The sequence below is a fragment of the Cyprinodon variegatus genome, unplaced genomic scaffold, assembly GCF_000732505.1.
Source record: "Cyprinodon variegatus isolate N-32 unplaced genomic scaffold, C_variegatus-1.0 Scaffold487, whole genome shotgun sequence".
Lineage (NCBI taxonomy): Eukaryota > Metazoa > Chordata > Actinopteri > Cyprinodontiformes > Cyprinodontidae > Cyprinodon > Cyprinodon variegatus.
Window position 1 is genome coordinate 266729 of NW_015150940.1, and position 24557 is coordinate 291285.

Consider the following 24557-nt stretch of genomic DNA (forward strand, 5'->3'; position numbering starts at 1 on the left):
TTTTTTTCACAATGTCTTTGTTTTATCAAAAATATGTTTTGTAAATAAGACTTGGATAATAATGAGGAAACCTTTAGAAATAAAGTTTACATTTATAAAAGGAAAACAAGCTTTATTTTCTCAAGGCCAAAACATTTTAGCTCAAAGACAAAAAACACATTTAACAATGAAATTGCCTGAATCCTGCAAAATAGTTTTTGAGCTTTTAAACTATGCTTTAATGGTTTTCATCGAAATCGTGCCTAAAGTAGTATGTCACTTGCAAGCATGTAATCTGTATGCATTCAGCTCTCTGAGCAGCCGCCCCTCCCTATCCTGGAAAAACAAGTGGTCATTACTGGTTTATGTAGAGCTGTCATTACCCTCCCCCGCCAGGAAACACCTACACACGTGGACAAAGTTGTTGGTGTCTTGTTTGATGAAAGAAAACCAACAATGGTCACAGAACTAACTGTAATCTGAAAAAAGTAATGACTAACAACAAAGGAAACAAAGGAAAGTCTTATGATGCAATAAAAATATTAATAACAATAAACTAATGAAACAGGCCTGGGGAAAATGTTGGTAAACTTAACCACACTGTGCCTGCCCAGTAAACAACACTCCCACTTTCTCCAATTAATGAGCAGTAATGTGAGGCAGAGTGCGATCATTTCTGCTCAAAGCTAAGACCAAGTCCCTCTTTTAGCAACTACCGTACTCTGCAAAGTGACAGATTATTTTTTTTTAAACTCATTTCTAAGTCAAATACATTTGTTTCTTTTAGCTGTGAAATGTGTCTGACTTTGTTCAACCTTCCTAGAGATGAGCCCAATTGCCAGAAGTGGCCTGATATGGCAACATCATGAAATGGGCAACACCTACAGGGCGATTAGAAATCTCAAGGGAAAGGAAAGAGTCTTTTTTTCCCATGTTTGAAGTATTTTGGTGTTGCCATAGTTATCTCTACATGTGAGTTACAATTTATTTTTGAGCGTTTCATTTAACAGAAGCTTACAAAGAAAACATCTCATCTTCCCCAAATTGTTTGAGAACATGGTTAACTTCTAAATTTGAAGGGGAAAGTAGAAAAGATTTGTCATTATTGTGTTTATCTCTCAAAAAGTAAGTAGTAATCCTAACTAAAATACAACGCAAAATAAATAAATCATATAAGTCTTATTATGAAGTGTATGTGACAATCTGTTTTTGGCTGTACATTCATAGTTACATTTCTATGCCTACAATTGAAATAGGTCACATGGATACTAATCATCTTGTAAAAGAACATTTTTATTTTACTTGGCTGGTATCCAGCAAAATGTTCATAAAATGTTTATTTAAACCCTAAAGGCAGCTTCCTTCACTAGAAACTAATCCTCTAAGAGCAAAGGTGGTAAGGAACAGTCAGACACAACCCAACTGGGAGCTTGAAATTGTTAAACCAACTTCTCCTGATTCTGTTCATGTGTGGAATTCTTGAGATTTCTGATCCACTGAAATAGCAACACACAAGCCACAGAAACTTAAGGAAGTTGATCAAATACATTTAGTGTTGTATTTTATTCATTAACCTGAGAAGGGGTATTTAAAAGTTATGAATAACTCTGAATTATTGAATTACTGAATAAATCCATACAATCTTTTCCAGATTAAGCATAAGCCTGGGTTAGACCATGGATTGTTAAGGGTGGTACAGTAAAGTGTAAGAAAACGAATTCAAACATAACACTGTAAAAGCAGAAATAACTATCGTACCTGTCATAACATCTACCAAATATGCAGCACTGTATGGCCAAAAAAAGCACAGTGAATTGTAAAAAGAAAGAACACTTCTGCTGCTAAAGATATACTTTCACAAAGATAAAAAAAAAAATATTTTTCATCTTTACTAGAAAAAAGAAAACCTGGTCTGCAATAATGTTGATGTCTTAAGAAAATTACTCAATTTAAAAAATAATTTTAAGTGTTCATGTGATTATTTTCTGGGTTTCAAGCCAACATTCACTACATGTTGTGAGTACTTTAACCCGCTGCTTGAAAAGAAAAACATTAATTTATTATTTTCATCTACAACAGCAAGAAAAAAACTTTTATAATAAATATATTTTTTTCAATCAGTTGTAATCTCTCAAATACTTTAACACCTTATTTTGTAAAACCTTTAAGCTAGATTTAATGCTATCACCAATATATTACAGGCATAGGGAATCTTTATACATGGTTAGAAATAATAAGCTAATAGTTTTTTTTTTTAGTGCAGGCATTTTGTCCTGATATGGATATAACATAAATCAGAGCTTTGTTATATTTGCAATTTATTGTGCTGCTTTTATTACTACGCCTTAGACTATGTAGAATAAAGCATTAGCTACAAACATGAAAACCAACAAACATCATACCAGAATACATTATAATAGATATACACAAGTGGAAAAGTAACTTCAAGCTTTGGGAATTTAAAAAGCAAAACTGATCAATTACAATGAAAGCTTCAGTTTTTACACTTTTTGCTGGTGTGATGCAAATAACATCAATTTGAACAACTGAAATCTGAGCAATGATCTCCTAGAAGCATTCCTCTATACAGGCTTCTCAGGTTGCTAACAATTGTAATTTACTTTTTTATATATTAATACCTAAAAATATACATTTTTATATGTTGTTCATCTTTAACAGCTTTGGCAGTTGTTTCTTTTTAAATTTGGTTAATAAGCCAAAGGTATAATGTAGCTTAACATTTTTGTTCTGGCAGGAGCAAGAAATAAGTGTAGCCAAATAGGATGGAACATTGAAGTCTTAAGGTATACTACCCTCTCCTCTGTCTCTGAAAGTTTTATTGGCTGAAATATGAGCCTATCTGGCATCCAAAGCATTTATGAAAATCTGTCACACTAACAAACAGCTGAAAATTAAGAAACTAAAGCCAAGTTGTAAAGAAGAGTTGACATTATTGGTAAAAGTAATTACAATCTAATTAATCTTGTAGTATAGTGCCTTCCTCATCCTGCATCCTAGATTTAGCTTAGACATTAACTTGTGCGTTCCTTTTTTGTAATCACCATTTGTTTTTTTTTTGTATTTTCTTAATTAGTGTTTTTTTTGTTTACATATAAATGACTACATAAACCTCTGTGTAGATAACACCATGTCGACCACAACAGTAAAATGCTTCCCCAATAATAAACCCTGGAGCACAAGTGATCTGAGTACCTGCCAAGCAAGAAAAAAAGAGCCTAGGAAGAGACAGGGAATTATTGAGGAGTTTTAAGAAGCCACTTAAAGGTAAGATAAGAAAAAGCAAGCAGCCATACAGGAAGAGGCTGGAAAGCAAGCTACATGAAAACAATTCCAGAGATGTCTGGTCAAGGATGAAAATCACAGGCTTCAAGCAGATGGAGGATCAGAGAGATGGAGGTCTGGGTAGAACTAATGAACTGAATACATTCTTCAATAGGTTTATTTAAAGAATAAACTAAGCATCCTTTTCTTCTGCCCATAGTCAATTGGAAATCTCACCCCCCTTTGACCCAAAGCTTCTCCTAAAGGCCTGTGCAGAGCAGCACTGTGGGATTCTACCAGACCTCTTGAACCTTAGTCTGACTCAGGAGACTGTCCTGTGATGTTGGAAGACCTCCTCCCTTATTCCAATATCTAAGAAAACTCAACAGGTCCATAGTCATCGTAGACTGTTGGCTGCTTATTGTTAGAGTTAAACATGCCATCATTCATGCTTCTACAAACTCACTGTCATTTAGCCAGGGCAGATGCCCTGTGAGTATTGTGTTGATTGATATAACTGCATTAAACATGATTTGGCATGCATTACTTTTTCAGAAAGTCCATAACATAACAACACCAAAGGAATGTCCATCTAAGAAGACATTATCTTAACAATTTTTTTGCCTAATTAAACATTAATCGACAATAGATCTTTAGAAAATGAAATTGTCTAGAGCTGTTTTAAACGAAATTTCCTTTTGTTTACACTCGTGTATACAAAATGACAAAATTAATCTAAGTCTAAGCCTAAGTCTAAAAGTATCATTTGTTTTCATCCTTATTTTCAACCAATGTTTAGTTTTTATCTTGCTGTTGTTTGCATATGCTTTTCATTTTTATATCATTATAAAAGGGTCAGACCATGTTCTCCATCTACATTTTTACCATCGTCCAGCCCTAATTCACTAATTCCATTTTTTTTGTGCAAAATTGGTTATTGAAAAAACTGCTGAATTTATTTAGGATTTTTTTTGCGAGACAAGTGGAGGGCACCGTAAACAACTGATTCATACAACATTCAGAATTTTGTTTTTCTTTTCGAGGTCTTAATTTATTCTATATTATCTAAATGCATGTGACAGCAGAGAACCAAAAGGACCAACATGCTAACTAATCAATTTTTACCTCAGAAAAGTAATATATATACAGTATATATATATATACAGTATATATATATATATATATATATACAGTATATATATATATATATATATATATATATATATATATATATTTTTTTTTTTTTTTTTTTTTTTTTTGTTTAATTAATTCTGATAGATATGCTTTAGCTTGATCAAGGCTTAAATGTTGAAAAAGGTCGGAAACAAGTAATGTATTAAAATCCATAACTAAATGTACTCCACCCTGCAGAAGAAATTCAAGTGTGTTGCACCTAACTAAGGGATAAAACACGGACAGGAAAGCATGCAAATTAACACTTGTCTGAAGCATCCACAGTAAGAAAAAAATAGAAATCAAATTAAAGACACAGATCTGGACAGAGAAACATGGCCAAGGAAAATCTGGAAAGAAAATAACACATGAAGGAAGATCTGATGACGTTAATAGAATACAAAAATAGAACAGCGTGATCAGATATCGGAGAGCGAGGAGAGTGAGTCAGATACCCAAGGAGTTTCCTGCAGATTTCACAGGGGGAAGGGAAGACAGTCAGTTTCATAAAGCAACATAACAATCACAAAACACATCTCAAACCACATTAAGCTAACAACACTTCACTTTTTCCAACAGATATTAAAAACATACATCAGGTTTGCTGAATTAAATTGTATTGACTACTTATGATTACTTTTAAAAAATCTGTTGGGTATTAAATTGATTCACCCTGAAAATTACATATTTTCTTGAGTGGTGAATAAATCCAAATGCTTCCTACATTTTAAAGAAGAAAAAGAAATGGGAGAATAGGAAGGCTAACCATAAACAATATCACTGTTAAAAATGGTTGTGACCTAAAGATCAATGTTACATTTCGCAATTTTTTTTAGAAGCATTAGTAAGCTTTAAAGGTAAACATTTTTAACGTTGAAGGATTGTTTTACTCGTACGGAGACAGTTTATTATTATAGAATAGAGTGTGGAGTTTAGATGCAACTCCTTAAATTTGAGAATGTCATAAAAAGTTAAAAACATGATTAAGATTTAGCATCAACAGTCTGACTGAGTGTTTATTTCCGTTATGTTGATGATTATGGAACATGGCTGTACCAAAGATTCAGTTTTTGGAATATTTCGTAATACTATTACGAAGACAGAGCAGGGCTGGAGTGGGACAAATTTTCAGTCCTGGAGTTTCACGCCTCAGAAAAGACCCACTTGAGACTTAAACTTACAGGTTAAGTCTAATACATAAATGTAATGATCTCAGCATTGATGCTGGTCTCATTCCTCACAAGAGACACCTGCTCCGCTCTGCCCCATTCTCATTACTACTCATTTGAACCACCTGCATCTATCAGTATATAACAAGCCTTCAGACCAAACATCAGCAGCAGATTATTTTGAGCCATTTGGGACATCTATTCCAGCATTTTGATTCCTGACTTCTTGCCTGTTTGCCTGATCTGATCTGTTTGTCTGCCTGCATGTTGCCTAACCTGGAACTTATTCCTGACCTCGTCCTGGATTTCCCACTGGTGCCTCATTAGACTTCTGAACACCTGGCTCTGATCCTGGACTTTGTTCCCGACTTTGTATTCTGGTTTTTCCTCCTGTTCCTGCTGCCTACTATTGTCTTCATGACTCTGACCCTCTGCCTGACCATTGATCATCGTAACTCCGCTGGAGATATTCTCTGAGACTTCCTGACCAGTGAAAGCAACATCAGTGCTACGGTCAAATGGCTAGAACCTAACTACGTGGTTCTTCCCAGACTGAGGACTAAGAGAAGGTTAGTAACCATTACATCTGTGATTGATGGACATCATAAAACTAACTTGGTAACTAATCTTATGTCTCTATTTCCACAGGTTCCTGCCCTAGTCACTGACACCACCTGCAGCAGCTTTGTTTCAATAAACTGTGTTAAACTTTCACACTGGTTGTGTGATTTTAATTCTCGGTCCATCTCTTCTGATCATTACCATAAAGGCTTTTAATTAAATTTCCTTTTCTAAAATACCTTTAACACAGTACAAGTTAGGGTTGTTTCACAATGAAGACTTGTTCAAACATTAGTGCAAGTTCCCAACATTATTCTTCATACCCTATCTTTTTCAACAATATCAGAATCAACATTCTGTTCAAATAGTTGTTCATTGATATCCAAACCTTCAAAGCGAAATTAAATAACTGACAATATTATTATTTCACACTTCCTTCAGTTTCCTCAGACTCTCATGGACCTACATCACATATAAAATAGTCATGTTTAAAGTTTTAGCACATTCGATATAGAAAACGCATTACTGAACTTAAAAGGTATAGAGGAAGATCTTTTATTTCCATTCTAAACAAGTGGTCCTCCTAATTGTCAATCACTCTGGTGATATGTTTACGTAAGGCCATCCAACATGCTCGTCCCTAGTTAGCCACCTAGTTAGTGCATGCGCACTTTCAGGCGTATATCTGTGTTGAGTTATGTCAATTAGTCATTAAAGCTCACCTTTATAACTGGTTGTCAGAGAAAAAGTCTCTTCGAAGTGTATGAGTAGAAAAGAAAGGCCTCAGAAAAGGCAGATATATCTCAGAATGCTCTGTGCGGAGAGCTTTCCTTGAAAAGCATTATGGGATTTGCAGTCCGAGCAGCCCGCTGCCACTCCCCCCCAGCGGAGACTAAAAACAAAGATGGCGCAGGTACCGTGCGATGGAGGAGGAGTTACGGGACTGACAGGGAGCAAAAAGCAGTTATCAGCTGTCTAAACGGTAAGTTTTGCTTCTAACACCGAGTAACCTTTGAAAAAAATATGGCCATACTTGTGAGCATACAGAACTGCGCTCATGGCTGGTAATTGGTACTGCTGTATAGCTCCTTTGACTCTGAGGGGCTACCAGACATTCCTATTTATGTGGCATTGCATGCTTTCATTTAAACTATATAACATAAATTATGCGAAACAACACCACAAAATGCAATGACTTGATAATTAACGTGTTCAGTGGTTAGCAGGGTAAGTTCAATCCAAGTTCTTATCCATTTTATCAATGTCTTTTCACGTTACAAACCTCAAGCTTGTTTTACCAAGGAGGTTGCCAATTTTTCTTCAATAAGCAGCATCTGTTTGCAGCTTTCCTCTTTTGAATTCTGGCTTTCTCCGTGCCACCCTTTTATTTTCCATCTTTCAGACACCGTTGAGCAACTTAGTACACTGGCGTGTTACGTCTTAATGCTCGGAGAAAAAAAAACAAAAAAAACTGCCAGTGTAGATGAAGGCAGACCAGGGATGGTGGTAGCAGCGCAAGTGATCCACTCATGATGAACAAAAAATTATAGAAAAATCATTAAGAAAAAAATCAACATCCCTTGTGGCCCAAAAATAAGACTGGCCCACCGGGAATTGTCCAGGTTCTCCCGATTAGCCACTCTAGGGCTGAGACAGGGTGTTGTATTCAAAGCTGTCAAATGAAAGTTAAGTGGAGGGAGATATTGTGCAAAATGTTCATTCACGAATTTGGGGGAGAATTACAAGAGAGAGTGCAGGCCGAGTAAGTGTTTCAAAAGCACACATGGACTGGCCATCTGGCATAATGGGCATTTTCCTAGTGGGCAGATTAACTATTTGGACCCACATTTCTGACACTTATAGGTATCGTATAATGATCCAACACGCCCATGTAACCAGTTACTTCAATTCCCACTGGGCTTAAACTGTCAATGGAAAAAGGGGACAAGTTGCTTGAGGGCCTGTGTTACATATCCATGGTAAGAGACGATTTATGGGGCCTTGTCGGGTGTTTCGTTGGAACACATAGTATTTTAATTTCCAAAATCAGTACAGCTGTCTACAGTAAACATTTACAGAACTTTGACGACATTTTAAAACAAATGCTGATAAGTGTTATGGAGATGCCGGAGTCATTTTCAGCAGAACTTTGCAGCTTCCAAGATTGCTAAATGTACCAATACATATTTTAATATTATTTAGAGACCAGCATATTGACCTGACTATAACTTTATATAAAACCTATACAGTATTCTTGGGAGGATAAGATACACCAGATGCAACAATGCAAAAGAGATGGAGGTTAATGTTAAAGAAACTTAGAGCCTTATTAATACATCAGCAAAATGATAACTGTATCCTCACTAATCCTAACAGCACATATTTGGTAATTAATGCAAAGGGGCCCTAGACAAATAGTGGCTGCATTCTGTACAGCACATGCTAATACTTTTCAGTTGGCCAGTATTGCTGCTTTGGAAATCCTTTATTTTGAAACTTGTGTATTATTCAAATTTTCTGAGAAACTGAATCTTGGTTTTTCATTAACTGTAAGCCACAATCATCAGACGTAACAGATATAAACACATAAAATATCTCACTCTGTGTAATGAAGCTAGACAATATATAAGTTTCACTTTCCAAATTGAATCACTGGAATAATTTACATTATATTCTCAGTTACAGCATGAACCTGTAAAGAAGGCAAACTGATGGCAGTGCACAATCATTATTAAAAATATCAGCTTTTGTAGTGCCGTCTTTAAGCAATTGCTGAACCGCACTGAGCATGTGACAGTGCTGAGTGATAGCAAAAATGCATTATTTTGCTAAACAGAGTTTTAACACAGATCAAGTCATTACATTAAAAGGACAAAGCTGGAAATGTAGCCAGCTTGTAAAGTCTACTTGCACCTGAGTTCAAATAAAAAATTCATTTGCAATTATATAAAAGCCCAAACTAATAGGTTGTATAAATCAAATATGCTGGGTTAGTGGGTAAAGCAGATTTTATGGAGTAGTAGTTACTGATCAAAATTAGGACACTGTCTCTGCTCTCCTTGTAAGTAAGCTTAATGAGGACTTAATACCCTCTCTTCCAAAACATCTTGTGTCCCTGCAAATCCTGGGAAGCCTAAGCCCTTGGACCACCAAAACATTTTTAATCACTAATCTTGGTACTTGGCATTTGATCTTTTTCTCTGAAAACTAGAAATCTGTAGCAGGGATTTTACCATCCTGCATGAAAGCTGCAGCAAGAGTTTCAGAGCCTCTCTGATGAGGAAAAGTTAATCCTTCCCTATGACTTTTTCTTTCTGCATTAGTCTGACTACAAATTGATGTGTGGCATATTGATTATATTTAGGGGAAAGGGACAGAGGACAGGCGAAAGGAAAGAAACACAATAGGGAACTCTGCCAACAAATCAAAAGCTATTATGGTTTACATCAGGGCTTGAATAGGAAAAGCTGGACCGGGCTTATTCGGACTGCACCAGACTGGGAAAATACTAAAAACTTACCAGGGCAGTTGTGATAGGAAACATTCTGTGTTCTTGGTCCTATTCTGGTTGGACATGGACCTTAAGAAGCAAAAAGATATGGCTACAGACTTGCATGATTGAACCGCTGAGATTGAAGAGAGGACCTCTATGTGTTTTACTAATCCACCTTATTCCTGCACAGAGTTCTGCTCATTCTGACCTTTCATTTTTTTCCAATGCAGTTTAGGTCAGTAAAAAAGCGATGCCTAGAATTGAAAAAATTGCAACTCATAGGTGCAAAATTGGGGGTATGAAAAGGGACAATACTCATAAAATCCCAAGTGTTACAGTAAAATTTACTCTGGATGCTACCGTTAGAAAAACTGAGGAAATTGCAGTAAAGTGTTATGCTTTGGAGGCTGCTAAAATTAGCTGTCATTTTGAGATAACTGGTTCCAGTTTCACTAAATACCTGCCTTTTTGCCTGTTTGTATAATTACTAGCCGACTTTCATCTCACTTCCAAAACTTTACTTGTGTTTCAATAATTTAACCAGGGAATAAAAAGCGTATCGCTATGCTGGGTTATGGCTACACGTGGCTCTAATAAACAGGAAGAAGAGATAGCAACCCAGCCATGACCACAGAACGATAATGGACCAAGGAATTAATGAATGTGTTACAATTAGGCAAGTTGTACTTGTATTGGCCATGGCACAAACCAATCGCAGACAGTGAGAGGAGTACAAAACAGCCAATCATACTTGGGAGATACACGATCACTAAAACAGAACTTACTTGACAAACTTCTTTCAATCACCTCTTCTTTTTTGAAAAAAGTCAAAAAACAACCTCAAGAGAGTGAAAATTTTTTGTGTGAAATTCAGTAAGTTGATACGAATGTTGCTTTTTCCATCAAGACCTTCTAAGGTTAAAGTCAAAAATTTTCTTAAAATTTTTTGATGAAATATGGTCATGCGGGTGATTGTAACAGACAATAATCTAAGTCCCTATTCTCAACCAGAAAATAAAGATAATTTTGAAAAATAGTCAAATAAGAAACCAGTGAACTTTAAGCAGATTCAACCCAGGGGATTGAGCGGTTGCTAGGGATCTTGCTAAGAACCCTCTCTTTAACTCCTCAACTCTGCCTGAAGCAAGTCATAGATAGAATAGCTGTTTAATTTCTAACTTCGAACTAATGTCCACGAAGGACTAAACTACTGAGGGGGTAAAACACATTTGGACGGAAAAAAGAGGACTAGCCAATCAAAACAGTGTGAGGGCAAAGTCAGATGTTATATTATGCCCACTATTTGACCCTACCCCATCCTGCAAGCTTCAGACGGGGGTTATTGTGACCATCTTGGATACTGTGTAAGCACTGATTTCCATTATCGATTTTTAAGCCATTCGTTGGCTTTACTTTAATAGCATTGGAAATGACAGAGCAACTAAATATGCTGGCTCATGTAACCACAGAATTTTTCCCGTCATCCTCCTAAACGTTGAAAGACAGAGGGACTTGCATACATTATCCTATCTAAAGCGTAAAACTAGATATTCGCTAATGTGTTATTACTATTAGAGTGTCACAGCTAATTCAAGCAAAGCATCATGGGTTATAGGAATAAGGTGGATTAAATAACACTTGAAAGAACTGAACCTCCTAGAGCAGAAGTTTAATCAACACACAACAATGATTTTGACTACTTCCTTGGTGTGAGAAAAAAAACAACAACCATAACAGTGGGTGGACATGAGGGCATCTTGAGGGTAATCCTTTTATTAAGGTCAGGGCTACAACAGCAAGAGATGAGATCAATACTTTACTTAATGATAAGGCAAGAACGAAAAATAACAGAAAAAACACCAGCACATTCATGTTGAAAGTTTGGGCTGAAGGATCTGTCTTTGTTCAAAGGTTTGACTTAAATGGCCATTATGACATGTTCCAACTTTAATTATATGCCCTTGGAACCACTGAGAGGTTAACCTTTAAGATGTAATGAGTTTTACCATCTACTTATTATCACCATGGCAATCTCATCAGGCACTTGGCATAAAAGTTGGGGAGAAATAGCAATAATCAATACAGGATAGATGTAGTGATCAGGAGGTGAAGTACAACAGAAGTCCATTATTTATATTGAAGCATCCCCTAATCTGCTTACAACTGACATACATATCAATACATAATTGTAGAAATTACTAGAAGACTGTCTTCCCATCTCTTTAGCCTCTATGTCAATTTCACCTGATGTAAATTCATCTAAATCTATGTCATTAATCAGTGTGTAAAGGTTACTTGGGGGAATTTCCAACATAAATTGCAAATGAACATGGCAGTCTAAAGGACAAAGGGGAATTTTAATACAAAGAGCAAGCTAAAGATTGTACGGGAGCTGAATAGCAGTAAAAATTTCATCAACAGTGCAGCACACAAAAATGTGAACACTATCTCGTTAGATGAATTATTGCCTTGTTGACTTACGAGATGAGCTTTCTGTACTGTTACATAATGAAACATCTGTTAATATATTTCAGCACCTGTTGTGCTGTATATTAAGCCATCAAGTCAAGCTGAGCAGTGCTTTCGCCTGATAGACTGCTCTGTACGAGGAAAAAAAAAAATTCCTGCTTGCTATCACAGAGAGGCAGCATGACTTCCTCTGCCCTCCCTCTAGTCTGCTACCTCATAACTGGGCTCGTGGATCCACTGGAAACACTGTGAGCACATCAATAATGAGGGGGAGTGCAGAAAAAGACCAAAGGGTTTTACAGGTCATATTTCAAGGAAAGTTCACTGAGTGACACAGATTGAAGACAAGACAGAGGAAGAGGGGTGCTGAAAGGTACTGCAGACAAAGAGAGGCAGAGCAGAAATGGGACGGGGCATGGTTCAACACAAAGAGAAGGCAAAGGGGCAGAGAAGATGAGAAGCCGAGAGGAAGAGTTTTTTTTTTTTTTTTTCAATTCACGAGAGAAGGGTCTTACTTACTGTAGGGCACACATTCATACTGGACCTCCAGATACTTGTAGGTCCCTGGGCAGGGGTCAGGGAAGACATCGGAACCTGTGATCACAATGCACTGGGTGCGATTGTTGCATCTGTAAACACAAAAAAGTAAAATAAAAACAACTTTTAAAAATACTCACTTTATATGACACAAATAAATGTATAGGTAATCTGTAGGTTTTGCTCACAGTAAAAACATTTTAGGACCCTTTCAAGACAAATTGAAGATTCATTCTTGATTTTAAAGTATTCAAAGTGTTGCTGTTTTTTTATCATGTGACAAAACCAAACGAAACTTCATCATCATCTTCATCATAACACATTTGTGTTCATATAATTTTGATATCAAAGATATAGTGGAGGATGCTCTTTTTCCGGGTGGAACATCAAAATAAGCAGTCCTCCTAATTGTCAATCATTCTGGTGATAGGTTTACGAAAGGCCATCCTATGTGCTCATCCCCATTTCTACTTACCAATGGTGAGTCTGACATAGTGGAAAATTTTAAAAACTTCTTTTGGAAAGTAAGCCTGTATGAGTGATGCAAACAGCAACTTTTACCCAAATCATGTTTATTTAAAGAGATACATTAAATTAAGATTATAAAATAATATATATGGACATTTTGTTGCAAACTAAATAAATGTCGCACCCATTACAGGGATGGCATAGTTGTAGATTAAAGTGCAGCGTAATAAAATACAAGCCCAAAAGGAGGTTTCTCAAAAATAAAAAATATATCAAAGTAAAGGGCATTGGTTAACTGCTCCTTTCTAGTCACAATTAAGCTCTTTCTTCTGCTGACAAAAAATAAATGGCATATTCTTTTGCTTTTAATTAAATTTCCCACTGAATCTTACTTTAATTTAACTATTTATTTTTTCTAAAGATTAGACAGTCTGTTTTTTTTTTTCAATAGCTTGCACAGTCTGTTATATATATAAAGTCACAGGTTAAAACTATGCATCTGATTCTGTAAGGAAGCAAAACAGTAAGCTATGATTCCTAGTAAAGACAACTTTTCACCTTCGTTTTATAATATCTTTAAGAAACTTAAAAATCTATGTCTGCTTAAATATCCAATTTCAGATTTCTCCTACTCATAATATAAAAAAGAATGAAAGCAAAATATATGCATAAATTTATCAACAAAAGAAATATGGCAAATTCCATTTATCTACAAATGCGAGGCATATACCAACATAGCGAGCAAAAATAAGAGAGTCAATAATTCTTAAAAGTCATTCAAATTCAAATCAGCTTTTTTTTTTTTTTTCTCCCGTACTCATACTCATATCAATTCCAGTTAATGCACAGAGTGTTTGGAGGGTAGAAACGAAAATTGGCACACTGTGCACTGAAGCAGACTAGAAAGATGCAGGGGAATCACCACTTTTGCTACACTGAAAACATGACAATGACATCAACATACGAAGAAAGTAATCTTTTTCCTCAACTGACAAATATTTTCTTTAAAATCTAAGAGGCTTGATTGATCAGTTTGGCTGATTTAAGGAGGTCCAGAAATGCATTAGTTTCATCTTTTTTTTTTTTTTCTTAACTTTGGAAAATGTAATCTTGAGTGCATAGAGTCATTTTTCACAGGCCCAAGATCTCAACTCTATCAAAATCCCAAATGTTCTTATAATAATAATAATAATAGCACCAGTTTGTTTTCTGTACAAATTACAGTAATATTAACATAACAATAACATCACAAACTGTTTTTCTTCATTTCACAAAATTTGCCAGTCCTGAAAGCTAGCTGAGTACTGGAGTTTAAACCACAACACTATATCCTGGAGCATGAAGAAAAACAAAACAAAAATAAATTATCTTATTGAAATATTGTACTGAAATTAGAACACAAAAATAGAAATAGATTCTGAGACTGATTTTTCTTCATGATCTTAATAAACACATTAAAGTGAATCCAAGTTCAGTAAATTAACTTACACATTCTGTTTGAGAACATTTTACAAAAAAAAAAATCTCTTTTTTATCTCGCTTGAATTTCTTTAAGAAGTACAAGAATGTTGAAATAAGAGCACTGTATATGGTTGTTCATACCCAATTTATATTCAGATCTGTGCGCACATCTGTGTCCACAAAGAATCTCGTGGGATTTTCTCTTCATTAATGACCTCCATGTTCAATAACAGATGAAAAAAGAATGTATTTTATTGTTGCTCTGATGAAAATAAATTCCTGTTTAGAAATTAAAACATGCACCTCATGCTGAGATCATAATAGACTGCTTGTTGGTTTTTATGTGTGGCAAATATTTTATGGTTCTGCACCGCTTTCCACATATTAAATGGTCACTTTGATGACTCTGTCTGCTTTGCTCATGCATAAGCATATCATGCAGAAGCAATATAAATTACAGTGCTTTATCAGTAGATTCCATTGAGACCAGGAAATGAATGCCTAGTTTATGTCAGGCGTGTAAAACTGAATAATATAGAAAAATAAAATTAGTGACACTAATGAGACACAGACCTGCCATCATTACCCAGGCAAAAGTATTGAACAACACAGGAAAAAAAATTTGAAAAAAGCTCATACTTCTTCAGAAACAATGTTGTCATATGCGTTTATAGCTCTTCTTGATATATTGCCCTAATTTTAGCGCAGTGGAACAGGAGCATCCTGATCTATGGGATTGTGTGAGTCTGATTACCGTCTCATCTGTGAAACCTAGAGGATCTCCTGAGACCAATTGAAAAAGCCCAAATGACTTCTTCCATGCATAGTCTTACCACTCATTTTGAAAGAAAGCATGTGATCTAAATTCCACCAATAAGAACTTCAGCATTATGCTGTGCAGGGCACAGGTCTCACAGTGCACATAATTAAGTACTTTTAAAATATGATATCTTTTACTACCTTTTGATAGTCTGAGGCTATAGTCTGTGCTAATTAATCATCTACATAACGAATATTAAGTAAAAGAGTTTTTTTGCCACATTTCTCTAGAGTGACACATTCTCATTCTGTACTCTGTTTTGAAATATGTAAACTATATGCACCCTAAATATTTATTTTTATGATTAAAAATAAAATCCTACACAAAAGAGAGAATCATTTTAATGTAAAAGAAATAGAACAATAAAAAAGGGCATGGTGGAGCGTGTGCTTTCTCCTCTTGCCTCTTCTTCGACCTCTAGCCCGTTAATCACACTGAAGCATTCCAAATGTAATCCCATCACATCACTGACCTTTTGGGAGAGGCAGACATCAGAACAATTAGAGTGTCATCGAAAACGCTGCTCAGCTTTGATGCAAATCTCTCTTAAAAATGAGCACTCCCAGCTGACAGTAGGAAATGGGTGGAATAGGATGCCAACGAGGTAGAACGGATGGCACTCCTGACACCATGTATCCAGATACAACTGAACTTTTTTGCCTATTATCATAAACCATTTCAAAAGAATAATTGGGCATGATGATAGCACGTTTATGAATATTATGAGATATTTTTCCAAACCAATTTTAATCACAATTAACTGTTCACTTTTCACACTGATTATTTATAAAATGTGCTTACTTTGTGCAGTTCTTTAAAAATTAGTACTTACACATTTAAAATGTTTACTGCATTTTACTTTGTTCTAATTAACTAATGAGTAAAATCAAGCAATAAGAAGTCTTTATTTTACTTTCAAGTAACGAATTAACAGAAGATATTAAGCTAAAACCATCAAGAAAGCCTCGTTCAAACCTAACTAAATCTTTAACAATGGTAGTATTATAGCAATTGTTATGTATATACAGTAAATCCGCTCCAAGGCAGGTGCAGTCTAAGTGCAGGTCTTGTCCATATAAAGACAAACATGGTATATTATCTCAAACGGCTTCCACTAACTTTGCCTTTACATAAGTGTGCACAGCACAAATGATGATGCAGTAGGACCTATGCCAAGCCCTTCGGTGTCACTGTGATAGTGCTAATGAATCACAACTAAACACACAAGAGGTAGGTTGGGCCACAACATCCTTGATAAAAAAAAGAGGCGATTTGCACATACAAACACTGAAACATGCAACCATTTTACTCTGGAACCGGATTTCCAAAATTATTATGTTCTCTCCAAAAACCAGTTCCTTTTCGATGACCAGCTTGAACGAGTAAAAATCAACATTGAATATATTTTATATATTATAATACATCTAATCTTGTCTCTGTGGGAATAAGGCTCGAGTGTTGCGTCAGTCTGCTTCTAGGAGTGGCTGTGAGTATGTTGTTCTCTGATTCACTGCAGCAGATAAATGCAATCTGGATTAATCAGCGGCACGCACTAGAAACTCAAACAATTCATGTAAGATTCCAGTCATTTGTTGATGTTCAGCAAAGCTGAAGACAGCAGAGACAATCCCTAAAAAGGAACTTTACTTGCAGGATTATCAAAAACAAAAATTGACTTTTAAAAACAGTCTTCATGTAAAAATCTTGTCCACTTAGTCTCTGCTGAACAATTATTTACAGTTTTGGTATAATTGCTACTCTAAGTGTGTCGCTCTGTCAACTAAAGGCATGTTTTAGAACCTCTATACTCCACTTAACGATTAATCGATGACTAAATTAGTTGACAATTATTTCAATAATCGATTAATCACCATTAATTCAAATAATTGTTTCAGCCCTAAACACATATATAATATAGTTCTGAACATTTGAAGCATGTATTTTTTTTTAAGGAAAAGTACATATGTATCTTGAATGTACAACGTCTTAAATAGACCATATAATATTCAGTGATTTCAGTGAAATGGCATTGGCTTTAGCAGACAGACAGGGAAAATGCTGGTGGAACTTAGAAGAGAGCAATGTATATGCTGTGCAATGTAGATTAATGTAGACAATTGTGTACAAAATTGGTGATTTTAGTCATTTTCATGAAGACAGTAGTTTCTCAACAGCTTTAATCGACTCTTTTTTTTATTACTTCTTCGGCCTTTAAAAAGAAGACCCCGACTGAGAGCCTCTCAGCATAGATGAGGTGTTGTTATTAGAACCCAACTCCTCCAAACCCAGCTATTAAGTTAAGAAACTGAAAAAATACAGTTATTAATGATCAACTATAATGAATATTAATATATTGAAAGATATGCTAAATTTTAATCTATCTTATTGAAGATTTTTCACAAAGATTTTTTATGAGCTAATAGGGGATCATGGAGGTAATGAGAAACATGTTTATTTTTATTTTTTTGCACCCATCTCTTTCTTTCATTTTGTCCCATTTGCTGGTAAAGCCCACACCTATTTGTTGAGCTCTTTTCTTCTTTTTTAATATTGTTAGGCAACATTCATACCTACCTTAATAAGCAAACTGTCAAATTGACCCAGTGATCAGCAGGATGGCTACACACCTGTGCAGCAATGATACAACATTTAATGGGGTAGTAAAAAAACAAGAAACAAAGCAGCAGCCATTGGCCATCTCTGCTTTACAGGCCATTTGGGAATCCTTCCAAGCCTGGGAACTCCACCCCTGCCTGTAAAGGTTGTGCTCTCTGTCTGCTGGTGGGAATGCATATGTTTACCTGCAAGCAATCGTCAACATAGGGAGTAGGGAGAGTCAATGACACGGTAGGAAGCTCGCAGGGCAGCTGGGTGGTCCATGTTTTCATAATGCTGACTTAAGATCCTCATACGGGTTTCTTACGTATTATATTTTATATGTATTATATACGTATTATAGGAGAATGTTGGCCTAGTGGTTAGATCAGTGATCCTAGAGCAGAGATCCCTTTGATCCCTACAGCCTGCACTCTGGGTCCCTGAGCAAGACCCTTAACCCCACACTGCTCCACGGGCGCCACACAATGGCAGCCCACTGATCCCCAAGGGGATGGGTTAAATGCAGAGGTAAATTTCTCCAATGTGAGATCAATACCATTCCGTTATTATTATGTATTATGTGCAAAAAAAGTAGGTAAATGTGTTGAGAGACATTTTCAGTGGCTGTTACTCAAGTTTAAATTCAGGTGTGAGAACACTAAAATGCCAGAACAAGTGAAATGCACTTTTTCCATACTGCCTTCATCCTCTATTCTTTCCTCATTCACTTTCTTTCCTTCTGTCACCTAAACTCTCCAAAAACTGGATCTACAACCTGACCTGACACTCTCATAAACATTCAGAATACCAAGGCCATTTAAATATACTGTCTAAATTTGCAGGGAATCCGACGCATTTCCTAAAGAAGTCACATTGATTCAAGCTTTGCGGAAATGCCACTCTCATTATCCTCAGTTCTTCTTTTGTAACATTCAATTTATGATATATGAAACTTTGTTCTTGTAAAAGCAGTTTGCCTCTGTGATGCACTGGCAACTTGTTGAGGGTGCACCCACCTCTCACTAACGGCCAGCTGGAAATAAGGCAGCAGGATTACATGACTTGGCATGAAAAAGTCCAATTTGATTCAAATACCATTTGCTTATAAAAGCAGTTTTGCTTAACATCACTTTTCATTGGTAAAATAAGATTAATTATCTTAATATTATCTAAAATGTGATATATCTTTTTTTGTGAATCTGTGGCATGCAATTCTAAATTAAACAAGCAATAGCTCTTTGGCAGTAGTCATCAGTAGTCATGATACAAAACATGCTATATATACAGGACTGTCTCAGAAAATTAGAATATTGTGATAAAGTTCTTTATTTTCTGTAACGCAATTAAAAATCATGAAATGTCATACATTCTGGATTCATTACAAATCAACTGAAAAATCGCAAGCCTTTTATTGTTTTAATATAGCTGATTATGGCGTACAGCTGAAGAAAACTAAAAAATCCTATCTCAAAATATTAGAATATTTCCTCAGACCAAGTAAAAAAAAAATATAACAGCAAAACAAAATCAAACATTTGAAAATGTCCATTAATGCACTCAGTACTTGGTTGGGATTCCTTTTGCACAGATTACTGCATCAATGCGGCGTGGCATGGAGGCAATCAGCCTGTTGCATTGCTGAGGTGTTATGAATGCCCAGGATGCTTCAATAGCAGCCTGTAGCTCATTTGCATTGCTGGGTCTGGTGTCTTTCAGCTTCTTCTTCACAATACCCCACAAATCCTCTATGGTGTTCAGGTCAGGGGAATTAGCAGGCCAATCAAGGACAGTAATGCCATAGTCAGTACACCAGTTACTGGTGGTTTTGGCACTGTGGGCAGGTGCCAGATCATGCTGGAAAATGAAATCATCATCTCCATAGAGCTTTTCAGCAGATGGAAGTATGTAGTGCTCTAAAATCTCTTGGTACACAGCTGCATTTACTCTGGACTGGATGGAAACACAGTGGACCAACACCAGCAGCTGACATTGATGTTGACATGATTTTTAATTGCATTACAGAAAATAAAGAACTTTATCACAATATTCTAATTTTCTGAGACAGTCCTGTATATATATATATATATACTTCAAGAAAGGTGTGTATATCTGTCTGAACTGGAGGTATGTTTCAACAAACCACAATGCCTAATCACATTGCAATCATGTCAAATCAAAACAGTTTTTCATTTTTCTAGCTGTATGTGCCTTGCTTGGGGTGAGATTTTTAATTTTCTCTTTCAAAACTCTGCTACCCTAGAGTGGCCATTTGCAATTTACAATATGATAAAGAAAAGAAGGAGCTGCTGCAGCGAAAACAATTGCGTAACTGGAGGATAGAAGCAAGATGAGTAAGGGGAGCACATTACCCAAAGAGGAACAATCTATTTCCTGGTGCTCCCAGTTTGAATTTCAATCAAATTAGCGTCTCTTAAACTCATAGTGACCCGTCTAGCCCCATTTCATCTGAAATGCTGATGAGGTTCATGGCACAATTATCAAGGCAGACATCTCTCTCAAGAGGCATGCCTGTTGATCGCAGGCAGGCCATTGAAAAATTAAATCATTTCCAAGGCCACAGAATGGCAGCAAGAGAAACAATGTGATGTGAGCAGAACACAACATACCCACACATTCCACAGACACCGCTGTAAGCACAATCGCCTTCTGTATCGGTATATTTAGACCATTTCAGGGTGGTCCGATTCTCTTTCAGGAAACGGGCAATTGGAAATTAACCACTGGCATCCTGCCTTCAACTTGAGATCTGATGCAAAATGCTTTCAAGAAAGCCTTCAAACTTCCAGTTGCTGTCGAAAGCTTGTGTTAATGTTACATTTATAGAAGCTGCCAATGCAGCGCTATGGGGGAATTCCAAGGTCTTGAAGTTGTCGCTTTTCAGAGTTGTTGCATCAATCCAACACTTTTTTTCCCCCTTTTGTTTTCTTTTTTTTTTTTTGCCTAAGAGAGTTATATCTGAATGCAACTGCAGACATTAAAAAGGTACTTTTTGGCTTTGTTCCAGTCAAAACATAAGAGGCATAATAATGCAAATGTACACCCACTTAAAAAGAAATGCTGCATGGGCATGGACTATGACAAAGTCCTGCTGTGGGCATCAGACTTTAAAATTCAAAATAATCAAATAAGTCTAAGGCTTGGGCAGCCTTGCAAACTTTTAAAAGGACATAAAAGCACACCGTCTTTTATATCATTCTATTTACAGCAGAGGTGGCTTTATTTCTTTTTTTTTAAAGGACTGCCTGCCAGATTGAGTTGAAAACACAAAATAAAAAAACAGATTCAAACCTGAAACTCAAAAGATAATGCAATATCTCAGAACAAATTAATAATTACTATGCTGCATGTCATTTGTACTCCAAAGTGAAAAATCCATGAAATTTTAATCCACAATAAAAGCTGCAGTAATCAGGTTTTTATTTCCACTTTATTTGGTGTGCACTACATTACATCAGACTCAGCACTGTGCACGCTATGTAAACAAGTCTCGGTTTACATAGTTAGAATGTATAAAAATACCCGGAAATAAAGTATTTGTTGTTAATATTAGATAGCTTTGTTACTAAATATTAATTTTGGGTCCTAATCAGGAAGGTGTCAAGGTGTAAAAAAAAAAAGAAGGATGGTGAAAAGACACTAAATGTTTGTAAATGTTAGGAACACTCTAAGTTATATTGATCTACATTCTCAAAGTTATAAAGACAGAGATAACTTTTTAGCAAAAATAACCTTGCTATCCCAAGATATATGACCAGCCTGTATATAAGGAGGCGAAGGATGATCTCTCTTAGCTGAGTGATTACCCCTGATGATATTCCAGCCAAAGACCTAAACAAGGAATATTTTACGTGTTGAATTTGTCTTCTTGTGAATCTCTTTTAATGTGGACTCTGTTATTGTTCCAGACAACCAGTGAACCTCATTTCACCTCGAATCTTCATGGAAAAGGTCCAAACTGTGTGCATCAGTTCTTAGTCTTCATCCCCTGCCGGCCTGCTCTCCAGCATGACGTCTCTTACAAGTACCAAAGCTCTAGGCTCTCACTCACATTCTCCTGGACCTCTGGGGTACAGTCTGCAAAGCCCACTGAATCAAACCCTTACAGATCCATGCTACCTCCCCTTCAGCTCTCAAGTAAGCAAATCAATCAGTCATCAGCTGTCATCAACCAACTCCTTTCTGATCAGTCTGCTTTCTCCCCTCAGACCAACCAGAGAGTTCAACTGAGTTCCTGCAGTTCCTCGCTTCCAGATTCTTGTTGCTTTTGTAAATAAAATGTTAAAATTCACTGGTTCTCTGTGTGATTCTGCATTCTGGGTCAAAAATCTACAATCCAACATGACAAAAAGTCTTAAAAATTAAGATTATAAAACCTAATTTGAGTAATATGTTTCTTACAAGCAATATATATCAAATATATTAAATGTTCAAGGTCAAAGCTTGACAAAGAACTGTTATGGGAAATCACTTAGGGATGCAATTATAAGTATTTTCAGTTTATCAAACGTAATACTGGTAACTTAATGTAGCCGTTTTATTTAGATTGAACTTTTGCACATCCCTCTGAAACAACCAAACTGAATCTGGACCTTGATGAAAACTTAATCTGCTGTGCTTTAAATAAACACTAACTGTGTGTGTGCAGAGAGAAAGTACAAGGCAGAGTGCTGTCAGGCGGTAAGAATGGAGCTCCTCAGAGAGCCTTGCAAGCAGTACTGTCACTGATATAAATAGTGTAACTAGCATTCTTCAGTCTCCAGACCCCACCTCAGCTTCATTGATGCAAACTCGGAAGATGCAGAGGATTTTGAACTAATATTATGCAGTGTTTTCAGATTGTTAAATTTAAAGTAGTTTGTTTTAAAACCACACGTTTTTGGTTTTGGTTTTTTCATTAAAAGTGTTTATACATGAGTTAATTAACATTTAAAGAGCCACATGTTGAATTAGTCCTGTATAGGTAATTATTCCTAAAATGATTACTGGTTATTAAGGGGGAGTGTTGGCCTAGTGATTAGAGCAGTGCGCTTGTGCTCTGAGAAGGTTGCAAGTACCCAGTCTCATCCCTACAGCCTGCACTCTGGGTCCCTGAGCAAGACCCTTAACCCCACACTGCTCCCCGGGCGCCACACCATGGCAGCCCATTGCTCCCTAAGGGGATGGGTTAAATGCAGAGGGAAATTTCTACAATGTGAGATCAATAACATTCAGTTATTAATATTATCTAAGTTTAACATTCATTTGACTAATAATCTTGCAGATTTATTTAAATGTTCCATTCAGAGAGAAATTAGTAGTGAGAATTTTTCATCAATTAATTTACCGTTTAAAAACATGATCTACAGGCACAGCAGAAGCAATCCCTGCTGTGTTCCACCTAAGACCTTGTTTATGAATACTTCGCTAGAAGCTCATTAATCAAAGAGAAATCAATGCATGTAGGTCACTTTTCATATTATATATCTTTATATGAGCTCTAGCGTAAAGCATTATTCATCAAGGCATGACACTGTCATCTAACTTCTGTTAGGATAAAAATGTGATAGGATTTGTATTCATTGCAACCAAGCAAATTATGATTTGAGAATCAGCAATGAGATACATCAAAAACATCATACATTTAAATGACTGTTTTTATCTGTTAGATGTTATCTGTGTGGTTAAAGTGTGTTTGCACTAATTAACATGAGCACAGAAGAGGAACTGACATTATTACTAAAACCTGATCTTGAAACAAGGAATATTTACAGCACTGAATACTATTATCAATGAATGAATTATTTCAGACTTTACTGCCATGTAATTTCACATCTGGAGGGGCGGCGTCCATATGAAAAGTTCCCATACAGATTATCACCCACTTGAGTCAACTAATTGCTTGCAGCTGAATGTTCTAATTGAGCCACAACAATCCTAAGGCTATTTTCATAAAATCATTGGGCTCATGAATATAATATGCCAGCCAGATATGAAAAAAAAAAAACAAGTCATAGTTCGAACAGAATCCACCAAACTCAAGCACAGCTGCAGTCAAATTCTTTACACTTGAGGACCATGACAGTTTCAGAAATGTAAAAGTCAGCCTTGTTTTCTACACAGTCAGTGATTATAACTGCTTTTCACTTATTCTCCTCACATGGCATATTCCTACTGTTTCTAATATCAACTATATCACAAATGACTTAAACCAGCAGGACAAAGAGGAAAAAATGTAAATGCTCTTACTAACAGTTCCTAAAGCAAAATCAAGAAGCTTTATCATCAGTTTTACAAAACCAGACATAAAAATCAGCCAAGAAATCTTTGTATATCTCTCACCTTTCATAACCTAAAAAATGCATTTAAATATGAACACAGAGTTTTCCTAAATAAACAATTCTAATTGGCTACAATCTTGGACATTTTCATATTTTGCCAACATATTTATTTGGAAGGTGCTACATTTCTTACGAAAACAGAACAGGCTAAAATGTTGGCTTTTTTAAGTTGCCACTTTTTCTTCTTGCCAGACATAAGCTACACAGAG

The 24557-nt window shown here is 36.0% G+C and overlaps 1 protein-coding gene across 38 annotated transcripts in view; it reads right to left on the minus strand.

The window, feature by feature from the left end:
• adgrl2 (adhesion G protein-coupled receptor L2) overlaps window positions 1-24557 on the minus strand; it is a 136341-nt gene that overhangs the window by 63143 nt on the left and 48641 nt on the right. For 30 of the 38 annotated variants that reach the window (XM_015390157.1, XM_015390146.1, XM_015390144.1 and 27 more), the window contains 2 exons: window positions 12646-12755; window positions 9685-9744 (listed from right to left, as the gene is read on the minus strand). In XM_015390157.1, the coding sequence (XP_015245643.1) occupies window positions 9685-9744; window positions 12646-12755 (170 nt within the window). The remainder of the gene's footprint in view (window positions 1-9684; window positions 9745-12645; window positions 12756-24557) is intronic. The other 8 variants (XM_015390150.1, XM_015390186.1, XM_015390152.1 and 5 more) reach the window with 1 other exon arrangement.